The sequence below is a fragment of the Dermacentor variabilis genome, chromosome 2 (assembly GCF_050947875.1).
Source record: "Dermacentor variabilis isolate Ectoservices chromosome 2, ASM5094787v1, whole genome shotgun sequence".
Classification (NCBI taxonomy): Eukaryota; Metazoa; Arthropoda; class Arachnida; order Ixodida; family Ixodidae; genus Dermacentor; species Dermacentor variabilis.
Window position 1 is genome coordinate 66,461,509 of NC_134569.1, and position 22,187 is coordinate 66,483,695.

At 45.8% G+C, this 22,187-nt stretch overlaps 1 protein-coding gene across 2 annotated transcripts in view; it reads left to right on the forward strand.

Moving 5' to 3' along the window:
• Positions 1-22,187, forward strand: part of LOC142572020 (beta-glucuronidase) — a 75,062-nt gene that overhangs the window by 48,474 nt on the left and 4,401 nt on the right. For both annotated transcript variants that reach the window (XM_075680813.1, XM_075680814.1), the window contains 7 exons: positions 1,061-1,315; positions 2,964-3,079; positions 3,716-3,861; positions 5,305-5,495; positions 6,204-6,344; positions 10,401-10,573; positions 16,587-16,815. In XM_075680813.1, the coding sequence (XP_075536928.1) occupies positions 1,061-1,315; positions 2,964-3,079; positions 3,716-3,861; positions 5,305-5,495; positions 6,204-6,344; positions 10,401-10,573; positions 16,587-16,815 (1,251 nt within the window). The remainder of the gene's footprint in view (positions 1-1,060; positions 1,316-2,963; positions 3,080-3,715; positions 3,862-5,304; positions 5,496-6,203; positions 6,345-10,400; positions 10,574-16,586; positions 16,816-22,187) is intronic.

The window sequence follows — 22,187 nt, forward strand, 5'->3', positions numbered from 1 at the left end:
CCGTGCGAATCAGACGTGCGGAGACAAGTGGGCAGTGGAAAACGACTATTATATACCAATGAACAGTTTCACGAATTGGGCGTAGCACTAACGCCGGTTTGGCCGCTATAGCCATATGTACAAATAAATAAATAAATAAATAAATAAATAAATAAATAAATAAATGATCCAACGCTCAGCTTTCTCTCTGTACGCTTCTTTTGCTATACTTGACCCTTGAGGCACCCTCTTCGGTGTGTATATATACAAGGAGGTTTCAAACCTCTTTGGGTATACATTCATTTATTTATTTATTTATTTATTTATTTACTTATTTATTTATTTATTTATTTATTTACACATACTGCAGCCCCTGGTGGGGCTATAGCAGGAGTGGATAATACACTATATTACAAGAAAGAAATACAATAGGCAACAAAGAAAGAAAGTTTAGGCGCAATGTTGAGGAAGCACAGACAAGAATTCATTTAATGGGAGAGAACGGTTGGTTCCTGGTAGCGAATTCCATGTTTCAATTATTTTGGGGAAAAGGCTATACTTAAAAGTATTAGTGGGTGCAAAAAATGGTGTAATGTTAAGCGCGTGATGTCTCCTACTAGAAGAGATTTTTGCAAAGGTGATATATTCATTACTGGAGAGGCGACAAGATGAGTGAATAATGCCATGAATAATGTCATGCCGGTACATGAAGCTCTTTGGGAGCGTTATTTATTTATTTATTTATTTATTTATTTATTTATTTATTTATTTATTTATTTATTTATTTATTCATTTATTTATTTATTGCACCTTCATTGAAAGCGGGGTGTACCGGATCACCTCCTCCTTTCGATCTTTCCTGAATGTCACGATATCCGAGCCCTGGACAAACTTTCCCCAGCACACAGTTTTCCTTATAGCGGCGTGTCGGTTATGCCCTTTACGTAAGCTATATAGTCTGCCCGTACTCCACGAAGCCTCGCGTCGTGTGACACGCCGCGCCTTAGGTATATGTGCTCCCTCCTTCTTGGTCGTCCCAGAGCAAAGACGTATAAGCAGCGCTCTCTCTCGCTCGTCGCAGTCGGGGCCGGTGATCCCGATGCCCGTCCCGTCCAGCTTCAACGACGTGACGCAGAGCAAGGCGCTGCGCGACTTCGTCGGCTGGGTGTGGTACGACGTGGAGTTCTTCGCTCCCGCTCGCTGGGAGCCGCGGCGGGGTCCCGGAGGACTTCGCGTGTTTCTGCGTTTCGGCAGCGTCCACTACGAGGCCCGAGTCTACCTGAACGGGGCGCCTCTGGTGACGCACGTGGGCGGTCATCTGCCCTTCTCAGCAGAGGTGAACGTTCATGCGTACACGCCATTAGAGAGCTCGTTGCACGGCCACGTCTCTGGAAGTGACTGTGTCGATGGAAGTGTCTGTTTCCGCCCTCAACCCTCTATAATGGAGTCAAATGTGGAACAATCGGTTATTCTCGCAACTTTTGTTGCTCAAAATCATGCTTTCTCTTAGGGCTTATCACCTTCCCCATTATATAGTTCGAAGCCTTAATCAATTCCCTTCGTCTCCGCCGAGACACGCAAGTGCGGCCTACAGGCAATCCCAGTATATACTGTAGTTCAGTTTGAGAAGCTTGGATAATGACGCACTGTTTAAGGTTCGCAGTATGTGAATCTTTAAAGTTAGGGATCGTGAATAATACCGCACGCAGCATGCATCTTGTGCAGCTCATTACGAATGACAATTATCAGCGAGCACGGTTGTGAGCATGTAATGCTTCGAAACAAAGCTCTAGCTCAGCACAATGCGTTGGCGGGCTAGTTGGTGCGAATCCATGAATACTTTATTTAGCGCAAAAAGACAGACACAAGACAGACACAAGACAGACGACAGGACAAGGCTTTGTCCTGTCGTCTGTCTTGTGTCTGTCTTTTTGCGTTAAACAAAGTATTCATGTAAAGCTCTAGCTCTCTTAAATGCGACAGCATGTATTCCTTCTTGATTATCTGGAAACCGCTCCCGTAAATAATTTTTTACATATTCGCCACCTCGCTCAAAGCGGAGTCGCATTCCAGGTAAAAATGCATTTTCGCACCTTCGCATGTACATGCGGCCTGCATACACCGCACTTACACAAGAAAGCGCCTGCTAGAGTGCAAAATTTACTCGACAGCAAAATGCTAGCCATTATAACTTATAATTTAATCAGTCAGTACGGAAAGCGAACAAGAGTCCACCACCATATAACGTGCGCATAAATTCTGCATGTGCGCTATATATAAGGAACCCCAAGCAAGCGTGTTTCGCGGTGTCAACTAAAGCGCAGAGAGAAACGGTTGGCGACCAACGAAGGGCAGACGTTAGCGAACTATAGGCCCGAACCGTATGCACCTCTGCCCGCGAGACGCTCCTCGTACATGATCCGTAGAAAACCCGAATATACGCGTTTTCTTTTCTTTTTTCAGCTTTTTTTAATTGAAAGACATGCCCGGTGCATAGCGAATATGTGGTGAATGTGAGGATGTATGCCCCTGCGCTGCACGTTACGCTCCCATCAATCAGAACCTGCGAATGCGTAGAAAAAGATAGCTCATGCAATGTTCAAAGCCAATCTGGGCGCCTGTCTCGTGGATAATGCGTAATATACCGTGGGTCCCAGCTAACGTTAGCTGGGACACTCCTTATGTACGGCTGACTTGCACTTGCTCGCTGGGAAACGGTTTGCCCGGTTTCGTGAGTGTCGACCGTAAGGATACGCCCAAGAGGATGACGGTGCATGTATCGAGTCGAGGCTAATTGGCCTTTCCATAAACAGGCGCGTATACATGTAGACAGTGTGGTTTGGCTGTTATTGTTATGCTAACGACTGCCACACGAGCTCACCCCTGCATGAGAGCTGTGAGGAGCAGCACTATATGAGGAGGAGGAATACCGCATCTGCTAAATATCTCTCGTCACTATTAATTGCAATAACAAATCGCCTCAGGTGACGGGAGTCCTCCACTACGGACGTAAAAACCTGCTGACCGTGGCGGTGAACAACACGCTCACCGCGGCAACCATTCCCCAGGGTACACTGTTTCGACCGAATAACACCAACAGGTGAGGTTTACCTTTGATTATTATAAGATGCCGCTGGAGCATGCACTCGTACTTGTACAGATATAACAAACCATGTGCGAAAGAAGATGGCGCCTAATTCACGAAGACTTTCGCACATAAAGCTTTTCCGCGCGTCGACCGGTTCATTACGACAGCAGGCCAGACAAGAGCAACAAGAGCACGCGTTCACGTAAATGCGCAACTATACAGCGAGTCGCTTCGTCCTTCCAGTACAGTGTATCGTAGAGTACACTATACATTTAGCGCACCGCATTCACACTAGGTTGACCTGTCGTTCGTTGCCGCCGACGCCCTCGCTGCAGAGCAAGCGTACGTGTTTTGGATATACGTTACACGACGTCGCCTGTGAACGCGTCGTATTAATAGGGTGTCTCGATAGCCGCGACGCGGGAATATCGAGGTACCGTATGCGTTGAATGCGCAAAGTGCCAACGTTCCCGACGAACTTTAGCACTGGCTGGAGCGCCGCATGCATGTATATATGTATATACAGGTGTCAAGCGATCACGAATCCCATTTACGTGCTGACAGCTTTGTGAATTTGGCACCTGGATCGGTGCACTGGACTTGGCCTTGCCTCTGAATTTACTACCGACATCACCAATCCACTACCAGGTATCCCAAAGGCTACTATCGCTTGGATGTGCCTTTCGACTTCTTCAACTACGCGGGCATCCACAGGAGCGTCGCTTTGTACACCACTCCGAGTGACTTCATAGACGACGTCCTCTTCGTGACCAAGAAGGCCACGGATGAACTCGGTGAGTGAATGCCTGCATACGCGTTGTGCAGTTGCCGTCGTTAACGTCTAGATCATAGTACGAGGTATCGTGTGCATGGGAGACAATGTTCTCTTTGTCTACTGATGCTCAGTTCTCTCACTGTCACTCGCGGCGACAAAAGTCTGTTAAATTTGTGCGTCTTCCGTATGCTTTTGGCGAAGAAAGGGCACGCCAATGTTGCAGATACGCACGCTGCCAGGATATGAGGAATTTAGAGGTGAACTAAAAGCAAGGAAAGAAAGAAAGAACATCGAAGTTTCGCCTGAAAGGCGAAGCATCGATTGCGATAGCAAATTAGTAGACAGCTATAAGAAGTAAGCATATTAGTTTAATCGGCCGTATAACTTTGCAAACATTTCCTTACTAACTAAATTAACAAGCACGGTGTCACGTGCGCACAGGTCTACGTGAGCACATCTCACTCGATGACCGCGGAAACTCACTGTCAAAACGCTGGAGTGAGTAAGCGCGGCAGCAGCAGCGAACGAATTGACCTTGGTGCTGTCTCTCGCTGCAACAAGAACTAAACGTCGAAAGCACAGCGCATACGAAGCTACCGGCACTCCGCGCACTTTGTCTGAAGGTGAGGCCGCCGCGGGCGCGCCCTAAGCAGCTGCCGCCTAAAGCCCCTTTACAGCCGCCGGGGTAAAACTCCCTCTCCACTTCCTCGCATCCCCCCGTGCCTCGCGCGCGACAGAAGATGACGCGCTTCCGCTCCGCCATCCTCCCTGGCGCGCACGAGATTGAGCAGCGATCGTATACGTTGACCCTCGCAAGTTTTCATTCGCACATACAGCGTACGGCCGCGGCGATGATGTTATCGTCTGTACAGTATATACGGAACATCACGGTGACGGCAGAAATGCGCTTGGAGTGTGCATATAATTTCTGTCGCAATAAAGGCAATCTTTAGCAGCATTCAAGCAGCAGGTAGCGGGACCTTTCGGGCGATCGATGTCTTCACCTGCCATTGGAATTTTCTCCCTTAGGAGCCCATAGGTCTGTTACTCGTCCCCCGCAATGGTGCAGTTGATATGGCCCGCTTCTGAGTCAGTTAATGCATACTTTACTCTCTGAGTGAAGAACTTTTATGAGTAACTCGCACTAGACAGGGACGAAGAAAGGAAACACTGATACGAGTACACGCATACAGCGCCGTGCATGTGCTGCACGCGCTGATTTCAGAACAGCCACCCAAACTGCTACACTTGTTAACTACTACTACTACTACTACTACTACTACTACTACTACTACTAATAATAATAATAATAATAATAATAATAATAATAATAATGACAATAACAATACTAATTATTATAATTATAGATTCACACCATTGTACAACCTCCTCCACAGTACAACGTGATGACTGTGTAACAACACTATGCAAACACTGATATTCCCGTACTGCATAACTCCAGCTGTGGTGGACTTCAGCGTTGACGTGAAGACCGAGAACGGAACGTCCATCTGCCGCGTGGCCCTGCTGAACGATCGGGGCGATGTTGCCGCTTCGTCCGCAGGCTGCGCAGGTCAGCTGTCCCTGAGCGACGCCAAGCTGTGGTGGCCCGTGGGCATGCACAGCGAACCGGGATACCTCTACACGGCCAGAGTAAGACAGCGTGCTAATTAGGACACGCCTTCTCGTGTACACGACGTGAGCTGGTTGGCCATGATGGCCCGACAATAGAAAACAGACCCTATTTTCATTTTCGAATCTATTAAATAATATATGTAGGTTGGCATTCATTCATATTTAACGGAGGAGCACGCTCCCCTAACTCCATTTTTTGTAGGCGCTACGCTCATCTAGCGCGATGGAATAAAAGTGGAGGAATCGGAAAGGCTATTTAACTCTTCAATTGCACCCTATTTGGCTTCGCAGTGATCAATTTTACGAGTTTTTATGGCAATAAACAAACTCGTTAAGTGAACGCCTTTCCCACGATTTTGCCTGTCGTTGCCATAGCCCTGGCCCTCCTCCTAATCATGGTCGTCATCATAATTTTCGTCAGATCATTGTCAACCCCCTCAGAACTCTTACAAAGCGAGCACAACTTCAGCCAAAGGTTAACTACCCACTGGGACAGCGATCCAGACGGAAAACTGGAAGTCCATCCGGTGCCAATTAATTGGGCCGCTGTCACCAACCAACCCCGTCGAAAATCAGATCTGAAATAAGTATTTCTGAAAGCATATTTTCTCTCGAGAGCCGCCAATACATCATTGCGTCGTCTCTACCAGCGCCACACTTTATGCTCGTTACCGCGCACTATTGTGAGCTCGACCACACCCACATCGGGTCATTTCTCCCGCGCAGGTGGAAGCCACGGTGGGCGACGCGACCGACGTCTACTACCAGAAAGTGGGCATCCGCACCGTGCGGGTCACCAATGAAAGCTTGCTCATCAACGAGCGGCCCTTCTACCTGATGGGTTTCGGCAAGCACGAGGACTCGAACGTGAGCAGCCGGGGCGGTGCACGGTGTCATGTTCAGAAAACGGGTCATCAGCGCAGTCAGCAGTATGGTTGCGCGCTAAAGTAACTAAAGTAACCGAAACGAAGCATCGGCTTGCCTAAAGAGCCTATAGTTTAAGACAGTGTAGATATACGAAGTAGCCTCAGTACAAAATTTTGCGTTCGAAATATGAGTGGATGTGCCGTGAAAGGATACCAAAGGGACGGCCACTCGATGAAAACGAGTGGCCGTGTTAAACTGGCCCATCAAACAAAGTCGACGCACTGAAATTGGTCGGTGCATTAAGCTGATGCAGAGTTGCATAATCGCATGATATTTTTGCATTATTTGCATTGTTTCCTCCTTTCCATTATCAGACCTTACATTTATTTCCAGGCCCTCAACTTACTTTATCTAGTTTTTTGTAAAGTATCTTTATTCGCTTTTCTTTGCGCGCATGTACGTCGATGTTGCGCTTTTTCGTTTCGACTTTGGTTGATGCGTTTTTATTTTTATTTTTGACAAGGTGGCCTGGTGGGCTGATTCCGGATATAGTGCCGCCTATGGTCCAATAGGTTAATTTTCGACTATATTAGTGCTAATTACAGCAACGCCGTTAAGTTTACCTGCTCTGCGATCGATTCTCGCTTCTTATCTCGTCGAGATAACATTTTCATACCTTTTCCGACACGCTACGAAGCTCTTGACGCGTGCAAAGGCCGTTTTTGAAGACACTGTCTTTTTAACTAATTTCACACGGGTTTGACGTATCTGGCATCTGTGTATCCTGTAACCACTTCCAGAAAAAGAAACGACCTTTTCGCGCCTCCAGAGCATCGTAGCAAGTCGCTAAATGTATCGAAATGTAGGTCTCAAGGAGAGAAGAAAAGTGATAATTGGGGGCAGAGTAAGTTAAACTTAGGGTTCAATCAGCTCAATAATAATCGAAAACTAACCCCATTGCATCCTATTCCTGTAAAGGGTGCACCGCCGTAAATACAGACATGTTGAGGCAAAGCCGCCGTATGGCACCCTTTTGGGAAATGGAGCGAATTCGCTTGAACTAAGCAGCAGGGTGTCGAAACGAGGAGGAAGTGAAATAAAACCGGAGCTGCACAGTTGTTTTGAGCTGAACCCGAACCGAGCCAATACGTTATTTTTTCGCCATCTTGGAACGAACCCGAAGTGGAACTCATTGAAGGAACCACACCGAACAGGTTCGACAAACGCTTTAGAGCGCCGTGTCGTCCTGCTGAATTGGCACGCCGGAGGGAAAACGTTTGCCATGGCTCAAAGACTTCCGTTATCGGCAAACGGTTCCCGCTCTACGGGAAGAGTTAAATAACTTCATATAACCTTAACACAGTTCTGATGCTTATTATGTTAATTTTTGCGCAACCAAGGCTGCCCTTATGGGAGAGGCGAAATGAACAGGACAGTATTTACGTTTGAATGTTTTGCTTAGTCTATTTACAAAATAAATACACATTGGACTGATCTCAAATTAAACCAGACATTCGGCTACGACAAAAAAAAATTATTTCTTCTAGAAAGTTCTGGGTAGTTTGCAGAAACGGTAGTTACAAACAATAAAATGTGTCCTACTGTACAATTTTTGTTGGTAAGGAGTGGGGCATCACGTTAGCAAGTCAATATTGGACACAAACAAGGACCTCAGTTGTTTGGCTCCCCCTGCCATTTGTTTCTCTGGCAGTTTTGTAACAATGTCATTGCTTGAAGCTGGACTATACGTCCGGACGGGCAGAGAAACAGAGTGTGTCTACCCTTCTTTCCTGACCTTCCTAACTATATTTATGCTATCAGTGCTCTTGTTCTTGCCCTTAAAAATGTTGATGGATATTTTCCTGTTAGAACTGTACAAGCACAACCTTACAAAAAGTAATGTTTTTAACCTGCCGCGGGAACTCTGTAAAGTCTGTTACTGTGGCTGACTGTCAGGGAGAGTTAGATCACTCTCCAGCTTGGTTTCATTTGATGTCAAGAAAAAGGACTTGTCGTTCGATGTGCTAGCTGGCTGCCTCTTGAACGTCTAAGTTCCCTTAATTTTCACGCTCTTTTTTGCTGCTATTCCTGGGTCAGTTCGCTTATACCGTAGTATACGTACTCACATGTAGTAATAGAGTTCTAAAAATAAGATTTAGAAAAGCTTTAATATATGCCAGAATAAGTAGCCAACTAATTATAGAGAGTAAACCTGCGGTTAAAGAAATGACCAAGGCACTTATCGAAATTAGGGAGATGTGGGGCAGTTGTACCACTCCTCCATCCATGGTATGTATCCCATTCCTTTTGTGATTGTTGTTCATCCACATATCTGCCCTGCTGTTCTAGCCTTCAGATGGTAGCGATAAATCTCTATGCTTATATTCTGTGCAGTCGAAAATCCGATTTTCCGCGCACCCTCACTTCTCCACGACAAAACGGTATACGATTACGGAAACTACATGTACGGTGAAGCTATCTCCGGTCGGTTTCTTGAACTGCGTAGCTCGAATGATTTTTAAGATATTTAAAAATATCGGAACACTCCTCAAACTAGGGCGCCTAAACGCGAGCGCCAGGGTCACATCCATTGAGCCACCCTACGTCTACGTCCCACTTTTTGTGCAGCTCTAGCCTAGAGCACTGTGGCCTTCAAATAGAAATCACAGTGCGCCAGCGCATCTGGAATCACAGCATATGCAATATCTTTTGCCAGAATAAATACACAGGAGATGCATCCGTCCGTGTCACGTTAGCGTAGAACTAAATTATCTCTCAATCAAATAAATTCACGGTTGAGGCTGAAAAACGTTGTTTTCTGAAACATTTCATTTTCCTTAATTTAGAACCGTTTCGAACCAGTATGAACCGGTTAAACCAGTTCGAACCGTTATGTTTTCCTCCAGAGCTGAACCTGAACCAAACCGGAAAATATGCAGAAGCCCTGGCCTAAACCCGAACCGAACCCAAAAACTTTTTGGTTCGACATCCTGATAAGCAGGGCTTGGGCGAGGTAATTGTCGGGAAGGCGCGTTCGCCGGTGCCCACAAGAAGCGATAATTAGTCGCAGAGTAGGTAAAATTAACGGTACGGGCCTAATTTTTGCTGTATAGCTGCAAATTAGCCATATTGCAGCATAGGCCACTATCTTCGAGATTGGCCCAACTAGCCTCTTCGTCAAGAAAGGGCCATCCAAGTTTCGACGCTAAAGAAGACAAGGTAGACTTCATTGCGCGTGGAACACAATATGAATAACAAAGGAAATTAACATTAAAACAGGCAGACAAGGATAGAATGGAGATATATAATCAACATTTAATCACAGAATCATCTGAACCAAAACGTACGTCGATCTAATCTTTTAGCGTCGACACTTGGTTGACGATTTCTTTTTGACCAAGAGGCCACTTGGTTGACGATTTATTTTTGACCAAGAGGCCAGATACCCAGGTCCCATGTACGCCAAAACCGTGTGAAGTCGCCCACGTAGGCTATGTATTCGCCGCTACTCGGCATGGCCTCCGAGATTTGGCGCCGGCCGCTGCAACCCGTGGAGCGCTGAAAAATCTCGGAGGCGACATAACCACTAACCACCAGCTGCACATGTCGTCTTCTTAGGTGCCATTTAAATTCTGCTAAGAAGAACATTACGCAGTTACACAATACATATTTGCCAAGATTGTTTCAGTACTGTATACCATTCATTTACTGCCAAGTTAAGCCAAAGTGAAATTTCGTTGCAGTTGGCCTTTAATTCACGGGCCAGCACCATCGCTTTCGCATTGCCCTTAGAAGCAGACCTTCGTATAACAGCCTAAGAACAGACACACACATTCTCTAAGTACGTGGCTGAATAACCAGCGTACTAAGACGTTACGCATGCGTTCTTAGTATCGAAACAGTTTGCTAGAAGAAATAGTCCCCATTTCACGGATATTTCGCTCCTGCCGAATGCGTCATTTGCTTCAACGCTATTTGAAAACTTGACATTGATGAGCAAATTGGCATGGACTCCGCGGGCAGGTGACGTACCGTTAGTTGCGGCGTTCACTGCAGATCCGTGGCAAGGGTCTCGACATGGCGCTGGTGGTGAAAGATTTCAACTTGATCCACTGGCTGGGCGCCAACTCGTTCCGCACGTCTCACTACCCGTACGCCGAGGAGATTATGGACCAGGCGGACGCCCAGGGCATCGCCGTCATCGACGAGGCGCCTGCTGTGGTACTTTCGTACGTGAGCTTTACGTACCCTCTTTCTGGGCTCTTGACAACCTTGTGATAATCGATATCTACACAACCTTTCAACCTCTATTTAATTTTGGCCAATGATGACCGCTTTTTTCAAACTATGTGACCCCTGAGCAGATGAGGAAATTTTGAGCACGACCGCTCGATCGAAACACGCAAGCGCGTCGTGGTTGAGCAGCCGTGTTTTTAGTATAAGCAAGCGTTCACATGAAGCCGGGATGGAACATTTTGCAAAAGCCGGCGCTCACCTTGACGGCAGTGGCGCCTACTCTAATGGTATAGAGCTAATACGGCTAATACATCCAAATGCACTCCATCAAAGGTGGTAACAGAAATGATAGGGAACTATAGGCCTATTTACATTTTATCAGCATTTTATAAAGGTTTAGAACAGCTCATTTTTGCAAGTATGAACGATTTCTTTGCGAAGAATGACATTTTTTCTGGTTGTCAACACGGATTCCGCGCGGGAAGGTCAACCAAAACACCTTTTTAAGTCGAAAAGAGCTAATAATTAATAACATTGATGCGGGAAAACTAACGTTGGGTATTTTTATTGATTATAGCAAGGCACTTGATCGTTTAAGTCATCAAATTTTAATAAGTAAACTAGAAGGATATGGTATCCGTGGCGGGGCAAGTCAGTTGTTTCAATCATATCTATTTGGGCGGAAGCAGTGCGTTGCTATAAAAAAATGCTTCTCTTCCATAGGGAAATTAAATCAGGGGTGCCACAGGGTAGCGTTTCGGGCCCGCTTTTGTTTAATATATATACAAACAATATTGCTGAAACAGTAAGTGACGCATCCATTGTACTATACGCTGACGGTACGAGCTTGTTTGTCACTGGCAATAATCTTCACGATCTGTTACAAAGATTTCGCAGTATCGTTTGCAATTTGTCGAATTGGTCTCGTAATAACGCTCTAACAATTAATAGTTCCAAATCAAAGGCCATATTATTCAAGGAAAGATGCAGGCTGTCTTATTTAAATCAAGAATTATCTTGGACGGTGCGTACATTGAAACCTCGACGAAATACAAAGTATTGGGCGTTACGTTTTCGGAATATATGAACTGGACATATTACATTGAACTAGTTATGAAATCATTGTCATCTGCCGCCGGTGTATTATCCCGTTGCCGTCATTTTTTTCCGGAGAAAGTAAAGCTGCAGATATATTATGCCTTGTTTTAATCGCATCTGAATTATTGTGCGCTTGTGAGGGCTACCGCCACGAAACGTAATCTTCATGCACTTAAACTTCAAAAACGAGCACTTCGACACGTACCCAATGTACCTTATTTCCATTCTACTGCGCAAACTTTTGGTAAATATGACATAATACGAGTAACTAAACTTTATGAATACCGGCTACTGTAACCTTTTTCCCTTGGCTCCGAAAATTGTAGAACCTTTTTAAAGCATGCGTCACCACTTGAATGCGAAATAAGTGAGGCGCGTACCGCAGCAATGGCAGGTGGTCAGTACCATACAGGCGCACAAATTATCTCATGCATTGACTAAAACACACGCTACCTTCATTTTTAGATACATTTGGGGGAAAATGTTATCGTAAGTACCTTGATTCGAAAGCAAATTAGAGCGTATTTTTGTAAACTTGACTTAATACACATAAAGAGAAAATCAATTTATATGTCACATTCTTTATTCTATGTAATATCCGTTCGCACTCAGTATTTTCATAATCTAACGTATCATAATGTTGTACATCCTAGACATGTTGTCTGTGGTACTGTCATATGTAAGAGGCAAGGGACACAAAAAGAAAAGAAGGGGACGATGCGCGCCGACTGGTCCGAACGGCACGAGCCCGCGAGGCGCGTGACCCGAGGCATGATCGGAGGAGAAGCGGCGCCAAGGTGGCATTATCGACGTGGCTCTGGGCCAAGAAGGTTGGAGCCCCAGCTTCGTACTGGCAACGGGACCCAGGGTGTAGCCGTTGACCTCGGCGACGTTCGAGCGAGGCTCCCTGGACCTGCCGCAGCCTCCCACGGCGCTGCCGGGCACTCCAGGAATTGGATCCCCCTTCTTCGGCAGAGCAGCACGGACGATAGTCCCCGGGGCTTCTCGTCGGCACACGAAGAGGTAGCGGCGGAGCCCAGTGTAGGCCTAGCCAGGCAGGCCTGTGTGACACATCACCATAGTTCGGGACGCCGGTATCCGAGAACGAGGAGCTGGCCGGCCGACACCAGGGAAGCAAAACTTGCGGAGTCGGCGGGCGCACCGACTGGGAACAGGAGCTGACGCACATCGGACTTGAAGATGCGTACCACGATTGGGCCTCGTAAGAGCGTTGTGTTTTGTTAGCGTGCAGCCATAGGCCAAAGTTGCCGGACTTTCGCGCGAAACGCGCTAAGGACGCACGTAGGCGAAGATAAGGACATTATTTAGGATAAGCAATTGAGTGTGGAGCTTTATATTTGTCGGTTGAGTTCTGAATTCCATTTTGAGTGTGTTTTATTTTGGGGTTATTGTTAGTAAAGTCTGTTTGCTGTGCTCGCCTGCGTCTCCCGACTCCATCTCTCCCCTAACATCTGCACGGCCCAGAGATTAATGTGACAGGTGCTTATTTTTGAAATGTGATCTTTTGGGATGTATAATACAATATGCATCTTAGCTTTGCTGCTCATTAAGAGTAACTGCTTTATATATATATATGCTCTATAATTATCGCCGCACGCCGTATGATTTACGTGCGAGTGAAAGCGTGTGAGGATGAGCGGGCCATCGCAGCTCAATCTCACGCACGCAAGTTAGGGAAGCGGGGAGGTAGCGCGTCGTCTTCCGTCGCGCGAGGCTCTGGGGGCGGTAGCAAGGGGAAGGGGGGCGCGTTCTACCCCGGGCGACCCGGGCTGCCGCGCGCGCCCGCCCGGGCCGCTGTATCTTGAAAGCCATGCGCGACAGGGACGCAGTTCGCCGCGCACTGTTTCTGCAGCTTAGTTCGCATTCATGCGAGACGCAGCACGAAGGTCAATTCGCTCGCTGCTGCTGCCGTGCTTCCCCGCTCCATTGTTTTGACAGCGAGTTTTCGCGGTCATCGAGTGAGAAGTGTTCATATTTGCTGGTGCGCGCGTGACGCCATGCTTGTTAATTTAGTTAGTATGCCTATGTTTACAAGCTTATATGACCAATAAAACTACTATCGTTACTTCATATAGCTGTTTACTAATTTGCTATTAGCGGCGACAATTAGGAGTGGCGCCCTCTCGCGAGTGACATCACGGCCAGGACGTCGCTCGCTCCGGCTCGCTCGGCTGCCGCGCGCGCTCGTTCCCTTCGTTTATGCTGGGGTATGCTTGGGGTGGCTCGAGCCGTACGTATTGAAGGAAACGTCGGCTTCCTTCAGCTTCCATGCCTTAACCACAGTTTCTTCTTCAAGAGCGCGTTAGTCGAGAAACTTTGCGGTTTGGATATCGCAAGCTATGTAGCGTTAAAGGGGTCTACTGGTTTTGCAATGCATATATGCGCGCTGTCTATCGGTAAATGTTGCGTAAAAAGAATGTCTGCAAATTCAACACGCGAAGTTGTGTATGATGCCTCGCTAAACACTTAACATTCCCTTAGTATTTAGCTATGAGAGACATTGCATTTTACATGGAAGAAAAATCTTGGTAATTGGCGTCAGCATGTTATCCGATGTTAGAAAGACACTGCCCAGCGAAGCTGTCATCATGATTCTTATTACTCTGGTGTGTTGTTCTATTCAAATATGGCCATTCATTAATGAGTAAAAAATAGTTAGGCGCGCATTTCTTATGAAAAAGTTTGCTGCTACTTTCATCCCCCTCTGAAACAGGCCTCCAAAAAACGAATTGCTCATGGCTGCTAACACGACGGTGCGTCATGTAGAGCATTTACATAGTTAGTTCACAAACACCATAGTAGAAATCACCTGAGAGAAAAGTTTCGTTGTTAAGATCGAGAGCCAATCAACTGAAAGTGATGAAATGTTCCATAGTGGCCGTCAGTAGCCTTTATCGACAATATGGCACACCCCTGATCACGTAACGGTAGCAATTGACTGTCCGTATGGCGAGGCACGCTATGTTCGCGAAACCCATCAGTTCACTGCAACTTCGAATTGAAACCAAAAAGCATTTTTTTTTACAGCGCCAACTGGAATGGCTAAAGTATTCCTGAGCTACTACAGCGCAGCTTAGATTGCCTAGAAAAGGAAAATTCAAGCACCTTCTGTCTCACCATGTCTCGATCCCGCGTTCTTTATAGATACAAACGGATAACTATTCGCTTCGTCAGTACATAAAAGAGAACCTTGCCCAACTGCAGACTAAATAAAGTTTGCTCCAATTCAATCGCAAACGTTCATAAAGAAAGCACCACAAGCCTTGCATATACTTTCACTTGATTTCTGACCCTCCACCGGAGGGGGGCGGGGATTTCTATATTTTCAATATGTCCCATAATACTATTGATTGACGCTTGACTTCTTTCTGGCTGCAGCCATGCGGTCCAACAGGCATACTTCACTAAAAAAATTGGGCCGAGCAGCCTGTGTCAGTTCGCCAAACAGATTCGTCATGTATATTCCTTCAAGCAACAAGCACCAGTAAATTTCTCAAGTAAGTTGAACATGTAGCACGGAAAAGAGAATATATATTGGTACATTCCTATTTGTATTCTGTAAATAGCTGTAAGCCTTCGTTAACTTTACTTCAAGTTTCCGCCGCTTAAAGTAAACACGTGAAGAACCGCCTTATGTTGACAAGCAGTTAAGGAAGCAAGTGGTGCTTGTAGAATCTAAACTACAGTACTAGTTAAGTCCCCGTGTTACCGCCGAGCGTTTCTGTGAAGAAATGCAAAAATTCGATATTATACCATGAACTACTCGTCGTGAGCAAACCTGTTTTAGCGGTTTAAAATCAACGTAAATGTTGTAGAAGTCATATATAGCCAGCGTTTGTGACATACTTGTTGCACCGCGGCAGGTATGGTATCATAACTGGATTCCTATATGCTATGTTTTTTCGATTGTCCATCCGCGCATGAAAAACCCACAATGGGCTGGTCTGCACTCCTTCGGCTGGCACTGTAGCGTTGCCTTTGAGAGCTGCATTGTTGTCTAAGAAATTAGCTCTTTGAATAAATGTTTGCAAAGGAAGACGTCGGAAAAATATATTTGAGATGACCACCATAAATAACAAGCAGAGAGAACGAGGACGAACAAACGAAAGCACCGCAGGAAGCGCCCGGACAACGCCCGAACTGTAGCAGACGACAGGCGCGAGCCCTTGCCCTTACGTCACGCGAGCGGCGCTCGCAGCGCCCCTGTAGTTCGTTCTCGGGGCTAATTGCAATCGATACTTCGCCTTTCGGGCGAAACTGCGACTCTTTTTGCTTAAAGCCACCCGTGACCGCCCATGTAGCACAATTCTATTTCTTGAGCTAGATTACTCTCAGAGGCACATATTATTTGCACAAGAGATGAAAGTGAATATCTGACTAATAAGCAAATGTGTGCTATTTAAGCTAATTAGTTTAACGCCACATGTTGCAATTCAAGAATTGTAGCCGGTGACATTTAAAGTCATATCCACTTAGAACGAATTCTGAGGATGACACCAATTTCGAGATATGCGTTCCGAAAGATTGCGACGAAATGGATTAGTGTTCCTGTAACGTTTGTTCCAATAACAATAAAAATGCATAAAAAGGCGTATTGTTAAAAAAAGTAAGTGAAACAACAGTGCATCTTTTACAGCAAGCTTGGGTACGCTTATCTCAGAAATGGCGCGCTAATTTCGAAATTCGTTACAAATGGATGAGCTTCTGAAAATACTGGTTCTAATTCATGTCTTGCAACATGTGCGCTAATGCAACTAGTTGAAAAGTTAATTAGGGAAATTTCGCTAATTATTCAATTATGCGTATTGAGTCGGTCGCTCGGTCGGTCGTCGGTCGGTCGGTCGGTCCGTCAGTTAATCAATCAATCGCTCGTTCATTCTGGCACAGCTCGTTCGATGACGCCATGCTGGAGCAGCACAAAGAGCGCATGCGGGAGCTGGTGCAGCGCGACAAGAACCGACCTTCGGTCATCCTCTGGTCGGTGGCCAACGAGCCGCGCTCCAACGTGCACCCGGCAGGTCGCTACTTCGCCCGTCTCACAGACTACGTCCGCAAGCTGGATGCCACGCGACCCATTACTGCGGCCCTCAACAAGAACTACGACGAGGACCTAGCGGTGAGGACGCGGTTTGCACGACGTCAGTCGGCACCATAGGCGCCGGCGGAGCTCCGAGACCCGAGCCCCTTCCGAAGTTTTCCGAAGGGAGGGGGGGGGGGAAAGACTTCGGCATCGCCGGGGGGGGGGGGGGCGATGCCGAAGCCTACCCCTCCAAGCCCCCTAAAGTGGTGTTATTACCATAGTTCTGTTGCCCACATGATTTGAGGTTTGTTTCGAGTGGCCTCTACCTTCTCACTTGGAATTTTATTGTGGCTAAAAGCTTACTGCATCATTGTCGATGCGGACGGGCACCAGCTTTTAATTTATATTTTCGCTTTATTTCTGCAAATACTGGTAATAAGAGGACAGGCGTACTAGAGGCACCAGCGGCCATATCCACATTCATTTACATTCACATTCACATTCATCCATATTTTCTAACTCCGGACAGGCCGCCATTCCGGACAGGCCGCCATTGGAATATGAACCTGGCAACGTTTAACGCTAGAACGTTATCTAGTGAGGCGAGTCTAGCAGTGCTATTGGAGGAATTAGAGGGCAGTAAATGGGATATAATTGGGCTCAGTGAAGTTAGGAGGCCGAAAGAAGCATATACATTGCTAAATAGCGGGCACGTCCTGTGCTACCGGGGCTTAGCGGATAGAAGAGAACTAGGAGTCGGATTCCTGATTAATAAGAATATAGCTGGTAACATACAGGAATTCTATAGCATTAACGAGAGGGTGGCAGGTCTTGTTGTGAAATTTAATAAAAGGTACAAAATGAAGATTGTACAGGTCTACGCCCCTACATCCAGTCATGATGACCAGGAAGTCCAAAGCTTCTATGAAGACGTCGAATCGGCGGTGGGGAGAGTGAAAACTAAATACACTATACTAATGGGCGACTTTAATGCCAAGGTAGGCAAGAAGCAGGCTGGAGACAAGGCAGTGGGGGAATATGGCATAGGCACTAGGAATAGCAGGGGAGAGTTATTAGTAGAGTTTGCGGAACAGAATAATATGAGGATAATGAATACCTTCTTCCGCAAGCGGGATAGCCGAAAGTGGACGTGGAGGAGCCCGAACGGCGAGACTAGAAATGAAATAGACTTCATACTCTGCGCTAACCCTGGCATCATACAAGATGTGGACGTGCTCGGCAAGGTGCGCTGCAGTGACCACAGGATGGTAAGAACTCGAATTAGCCTAGACCTGAGGAGGGAACGGAAGAAACTGGTACATAAGAAGCCGATCAATGAATTAGCGGTAAGAGGGAAAATAGAGGAATTCCAGATCAAGCTACAGAACAGGTATTCGGCTTTAACTCAGGAAGAGGACCTTAGTGTTGAAGCAATGAACGACAATCTTGTGGGCATCATTAAGGAGTGTGCAAGGGAAGTCGGTGGTAACTCCGTTAGGCAGGATACCAGCAAACTATCGCAGGAGACGAAAGATCTGATCAAGAAACGCCAATGTATGAAAGCATCTAACCCTACAGCTAGAATAGAACTGGCAGAACTTTCGAAGTTAATCAACAAGCGTAAGACAGCTGACATAAGGAAGTGTAATATGGATAGAATTGAACATGCTCTCAGGAGCGGAGGAAGCCTAAAAACAGTAAAGAAGAAACTAGGAATTGGCAAGAATCAGATGTATGCGTTAAGAGACAAAGCCGGCAATATCATTACTAATATGGATGAGATAGTTCAAGTGGCTGAGGAGTTCTATAGAGATTTATACAGTACCAGTGGCACCCACGACAATAATGGAAGAGAAAATAGTCTAGAGGAATTCGAAATCCCGAAGGTAACGCCGGAAGAAGTAAAGAAAGCCTTAGGAGATATGCAAAGGGGGAAGGCTGCTGGGGAGGATCAGGTAACAGCAGATTTGTTGAAGGATGGTGGACAGATTGTTCTAGAGAAACTGGCCACCCTGTATACGCAATGCCTCATGACCTCGAGCGTACCGGAATCTTGGAAGAACGCTAACATAATCCTAATCCATAAGAAAGGGGACGCCAAAGACTTGAAAAATTATAGACCGATCAGCTTACTGTCCGTTGCCTACAAAGTATTTACTAAGGTAATTGCAAATAGAATCAGGAACACCTTAGACTTCTGTCAACCAAAGGACCAGGCAGGATTCCGTAAAGGCTACTCAACAATAGACCATATTCACACTATCAATCAAGTGATAGAGAAATGTGCAGAATATAACCAACCCTTATATATAGCTTTCATTGATTACGAGAAAGCCTTTGATTCAGTCGAAACCTCAGCAGTCATGGAGGCATTACGGAATCAGGGTGTAGATGAGCCATATGTAAAAATACTGGAAGATATCTATAGCGGCTCCACAGCCACCGTAGTCCTCCATAAAGCAAGCAACAAAATCTCAATAAAGAAAGGCGTCAGGCAGGGAGATATGATATCTCCAATGCTATTCACAGCGTGTTTACAGGAGGTATTCAGAGACCTGGATTGGGAAGAATTGGGGATAAAAGTTAATGGAGAATACCTTAGTAACTTGCGATTCGCTGATGATATTGTCTTGCTTAGTAACTCAGGGGACCAATTGCAATGCATGCTCACTGACCTGGAGAGGCAAAGCAGAAGAGTGGGTCTAAAAATTAATATGCAGAAAACTAAAGTAATGCTTAACAGTCTCGGGAGAGAACAGCAATTTACAATAGGCAGCGAGGCACTGGAAGTCGTAAGGGAATACATCTACTTAGGGCAGGTAGTGACGGCGGATCCGGATCATGAGACGGAAATATTCAGAAGAATAAGATTGGGCTGGAGTGCGTTTGGCAGGCATTCCCAAATCATGAACAGCAGGTTGCCGTTATCCCTCAAGAGAAAAGTATATAATAGCTGTGTCTTACCAGTACTCACCTACGGGGCAGAAACCTGGAGGCTTACGAAAAGGGTTCTACTCAAATTGAGGACGACACAACGAGCTATGGAAAGAAGAATGATAGGTGTAACGTTAAGGGATAATAAAAGAGCAGATTGGGTGAGGGAACAAACGCGAGTTAATGACATCTTAGTTGAAATCAAGAAAAAGAAATGGGCATGGGCAGGACATTTAATGAGGAGGGAAGATAACCGATGGTCATTAAGGGTTACGGACTGGATCCCAAGGGAAGGGAAGCGTAGCAGGGGGCGGCAGAAAGTTAGGTGGACGGATGAGATTAAGAAGTTTGCAGGGACGGCATGGCCACAATTAGTACATGACCGGGGTTGTTGGAGAAGTATGGGAGAGGCCTTTGCCCTGCAGTGGGCGTAACCAGGCTGATGATGATGATGATGATGATGATGATGATGATGATGATGATGATGATATTTTCTAACTTCAACATTCTTTTTATTTGCACTGTGAACACCGCGCGCAAACACAATATATTTATATACATTCTACAAAATTTATTCTATATCTTTTTCTAGGGGAGGTAGCCAATTAACAATTATTTTTAATGATTTGGATAGCCTATACCCAGAGAATGAATTGTTGCTGCATGTTAACCTCGTTTCAAATTGCTTTGCGTGCTTTTTTGACCCTAAAAAAAGCTTACAGATTTTACGGACCCTTTCGGCACAGTCTTTTATCAACGGCATGAGAAATGCACGTCGATTATATGTCTCTCATTATTGCTTCTCTTCCCAGTCCGCACTGCTAACGACTAAAAAAAAAAACACTTCTGATAATTTATAACATTTATTAGGGATGGAGACATCACCACTTGAATGCAGATGTCATATATAATTTACTCGGTAACCGAAATGAGGCCAAGCAGGGCTCACTCAAAATCACGTTTGATACCAGTCATGCGCAGCAGCGCTTATACTCTGACTCCCAGTAAAGAGAGAGAGAGGGAGAAAGAGAGAGAGGCTGCAGTTTCGCCGGAAAGGCGGAGCAGTATTAGTGATAGCGAAGTAAGTACACGAAGGAAAATTCTTACTGTAGATATCCGTGTAAGGGCCGCATCCATGTAAGGGCTGCATCGCCAACTTAACTGACAGGCAATATGTTAAAAAAATGCAACCGAGAAGCACCGGCGGAAAGTTTTCTTTTTTTCCGGAAGGCCGGGGGGCAGCGGGGACCAGCTTTTGGAAACCCATTTATATATATATATATATATATATATATAACCTTTAATAACAGTTGCACTGAAAGAAACTTCGTGTGACCTCGAATAATTGTTCAATGAACGTGACGGCCGTATATGAGTATTTACAAGACACAAGACCTCATAGTAAGAGAGTTCAATTTCACAGCCTGAGTCCTCTCGCAAAATCAAGAATCTGGCGTCTCTCGGTGGTGTAATAATAATATTCCTTTGTGTAGTTGTCTTATACTTAGATATCACTATGACTGCTTCGCCTTTCCGGAGAAACTGCAGCCTCTCTCTCTCTCTCTCTCTCTCTCTCTCTTTTTTTTTTTTTTTAACCGCGAGTCCAAGTATAATAAGCGCTGCTGCGCATGACTGCTGTTGATACTGATTTCGAGTGAATCCGGCTTGGGCTCACTTCGGTTACTGAATGAATTATACAGCGTGTCCCAACTATCACGCATGAAGATTAAAAAAAGAGCAATAGCCTTACTCAAAGAAAATCTAATGCATGTTGTTCCCAGTACAGTGGAATAGCCACCAGTAATTCTTCAATTACTGAGATTTAATTAGGTAATTGCAATTAATTATCTAACTCGAGAAGTACTCTCCTGATTATCATAGTATCATTTAGGCATTTTTAGGCTCCCGTAAATGACATCTAACTGCGGTGTTTTCAGCGACGGACTAATGTTGTACAATTTTTTTCGGCTGGTAAAGAAACCCCACGAAATGTGAAAAATGCCACGTGACTGCGCTCCCACTCGCATTATAAGGGCGCGCCCTCAAAAGCTGATTGAAAGCAACTGCTTTCTCTGTCGAAAAGCCGAAGAGACAGCGCATCACCTTGATAATGGTAAAGAAGGAGCACCAAAAGCAGGTTTCGCGGCTATTCCTTCCTCTCATTTCTACGTCACACGTAATGTCCGTCTCTCAAGGCGGACTGATCCCATTGATAATAAAATTAAATTATGGAATTTTACGTGCCAAAACCGCTTTCTGATTATGAGGCATGCCGTAGTGGAGGTCTCCGAAAATTTCGACCAGCTGGGGTTCTTTAACGTGCACCTAAATCTGAGTACACGGTTTTTTTTTTTTTTTTTTTGCATTTCGCCCCTATCAATATGCGGCCGCCGTGGCCGGGATTCGATCCCGCGACCTCGTGCTCAGCAGCCCAACACCATAGCCACGGAGCAACCACGGCTGGTTGATAACGAAAGCTCCTTGATAACACGACCGAAGCGTCGCTCTGACCCCGCACTAAACGCGAGAACCAA